Source organism: Hibiscus syriacus, unplaced genomic scaffold (assembly GCF_006381635.1).
Source record: "Hibiscus syriacus cultivar Baekdansim isolate YM2019G1 unplaced genomic scaffold, ASM638163v2 tig00112443_pilon, whole genome shotgun sequence".
Classification (NCBI taxonomy): Eukaryota; Viridiplantae; Streptophyta; class Magnoliopsida; order Malvales; family Malvaceae; genus Hibiscus; species Hibiscus syriacus.
This window is the reverse complement of record NW_024063332.1, coordinates 1,462,518-1,465,135: the sequence shown is the minus strand read 5'-3', so window position 1 is coordinate 1,465,135 and position 2,618 is coordinate 1,462,518. Positions and strand designations below refer to the sequence as shown.

At 34.5% G+C, this 2,618-nt stretch overlaps 1 protein-coding gene across 1 annotated transcript; it reads left to right on the top strand.

The window, feature by feature from the left end:
• The first annotated feature begins 305 nt into the window (after positions 1-305).
• LOC120179650 lies at positions 306-2,229 on the top strand. Its single transcript, XM_039185190.1, has 2 exons — positions 306-437; positions 1,587-2,229. The coding sequence occupies exons 1-2, from the start codon at positions 433-435 to the stop codon at positions 2,227-2,229; spliced, it is 648 nt and encodes a 215-aa protein (XP_039041121.1). The 5' UTR covers positions 306-432.
• The last annotated feature ends 389 nt before the right edge of the window (positions 2,230-2,618 follow it).

The following is a 2,618-nucleotide window of genomic DNA, read 5'->3' as shown; positions in this document are numbered from 1 at the left end:
ATGGAGTTTGAGTTCAGAAAAATAGGATTAGCTTACTAATTGAAGGAAGGGGAATTGGGTAGGTTTTAAAATCGAGGGTTTTGATTTGGGGTAAAGACAAATAAAACAGGAAAGAGTTTTGTTCTTAAAATCTGCATTTGGTTTGAACTGGTATTGTATGATAAGGGCTATATAAATTTCGGAGTATAACCAAATGGTTACTAATTTTGCCAGTTTCAGGTGATCTCTGAAGATGAGAGGCCCCTCTCTGAGTCCTAAAGGGCCCCTCCACCGCGTTGCTTCTTCCCCCGCGTCGGTCACTTTCTTCTCCCATCTCCTCATCAAAGCTTTTCATTACTTTAATCATCTGAAAATGTCGATTTCTTTTAGTTAGTATTTGCTTGGATTTGCTGTTTGCTGAGTTCTTAAGCGCTGATGTTGTTTGACTAAAAAATGCAGTAAGATCTGTTAAATTGAGCTATTTCTTTTTATCTTTTGACTTGCACCATTGCTTTCGATTACTGTCATAATTTAAAATACTTTAAATCTTATAGTAATTATTGCTTTGGTTTGCTTGTTTACTGCGCTTTTAAGCACAGCTGTTTGTTTGACTAGAAAAAACTGCAGTAAGATCTGTTTGAACTTGGCTGTGATTCGTATTTTTTAGTTGAGTGTTTATTTGATGTGTAGCATAAATATTGTAGATTTATCTTAGCATTTTAGCTGTTGAAAATAAGATCAAATATGAAGTAGATTGACCTAGGGTTAGGCGGCATTGTTTTTAACTTTTAACTACTTAAACTTTCAACTGTTTAATTATTCTTATTTCAATCTTCTCCGCCCTGGCATTGCTGTTGTTTATGTGAATTATTTTTTGTACTCTTTGCAAGAGAATAGAATTTTCAGCAAAATTTATCTTCTAGCCTAATTAAATCAACTATGATCTTTTGACTTCTCATCTGAAGAAAGCTTAGACCCGTATGACTGTTCACATTGTTCAACTGCTTTTTGAATTAACTAAGATGCACAAAGATTTGGATTTTTGAGTTTGTCATGGTGGATTATAGAAATTTTAAAGCTATGGAATGTAAAGCTCTCTGGAATTAGAATTAGAACGATTTTTAAAATTTGGAATATTTTGTGAGATTGGAGAAGCCAGATAGAGCATCATTATTAATATGCTTGTATTATGTAAATATTAGTTCTGCTCAGCTACGAGAACGTTTGGAGTTTGCTTTCATATATTTATTGTTACTTTGGTTCAGCAAATCGGGTTTTGGATACTTCAACTTTATCTGCATACCGACATTAGATTTGTCTTATCATTACACGAGCTACTTTTTCCGGATGCTGATGAGTTCCAAATACAGATATGTATTCAACATGAGTATGTTGAACTATCTTCAAAATTTTCCATATATTTAGAGGATCATAACCTGTACTCAGTTATTATATATATATATATTAGGGGGGAACTGTACACAGTTATAAAGAGTTTGAATAACATAGCAAATCAGACTTTTGGCTTTTTGGTTTTCTAAAACTCCGCCTCTCTCTGATTTGCTTTATGGACATGGACTTTTGTGATTCACACTGCACTCTTACAGTGAAGAAACAAGCAGAAGAGGGTTCCAAAGAAACAAGGTTTTTAGAGATGTTGAGAAGGCTTTTCATGTACCTATTCGGTACAGGAACTGGAATTGCAAGATAACTACTTTGAAAGTCGTGCTGGTCATACTTTTGGTGGGATCTCCCATCACTCTCCTTCGCTCCCCTGCCAGTTTTGAAGGAAATGGAAAAGTAACATTGAAGAACCAAGTATCACCCAACATTTGTGTGGCAAGCAGGCATTGTCAGTTTGGTTTGGTGAAGTCGCCGCAGTCGTTGGCTGTGAGGAAGAAGATGCAATGGAAACTGGTGGTGGGATGCTCGGTGGGAGCTGCTTTGGGGGCTTTCCTTTTGGGGTTGCTTTTAGTGGCGACGTTTGTTAAAGTTAAGAAGAAAGCAAGAATGGAGGAGTTGGCGAGGAGAGAATATGAAGAGGAGGCTCTTCAGGTTTCCATGGTTGGACATATAAGGGCTCGAACATTACATCATCTTTTAAATGGTAGCTATGGATTCTTTTTCTTTTCCTTTTTCATGTATGATCATTCTTTTTGCAAGGTTAGCTCTATATGTCTTCGAAATAGAATCGATTCTTATGTTCACTATCTTGGAACAGAACAACTCTGTTTTTCGATGACATGTTAAGCTTCACTTCATTTCATTATTCTCTTTTCCATAACTTTCGGGCTCAATGTCTAGGAAAATAACAACCCAACTGTTCTTTTGCTTACGATTTTTAACAAAGGGTATTCTTTGTTCTCCATGATTCATAAACACATATTTAATAGTATTAATGAAAATAAAGTGGTTTTGTTGGTTGTCAGCGATTCACCTATTTAAAATGTAAATCTTGTCGATTGAAAAATATAAGAAACCTTCCAGTGAATGCGTCACGTATGAACCGAAGTTAATTTCCACAATGTAAACATATAGTTAAATGTTGATGTAAAATTTTAATATAAATTATGTAAAATTTAATATTAATTAAAATTAAAATAATACATGATATATTTAAATACTCAAGTAATATATTA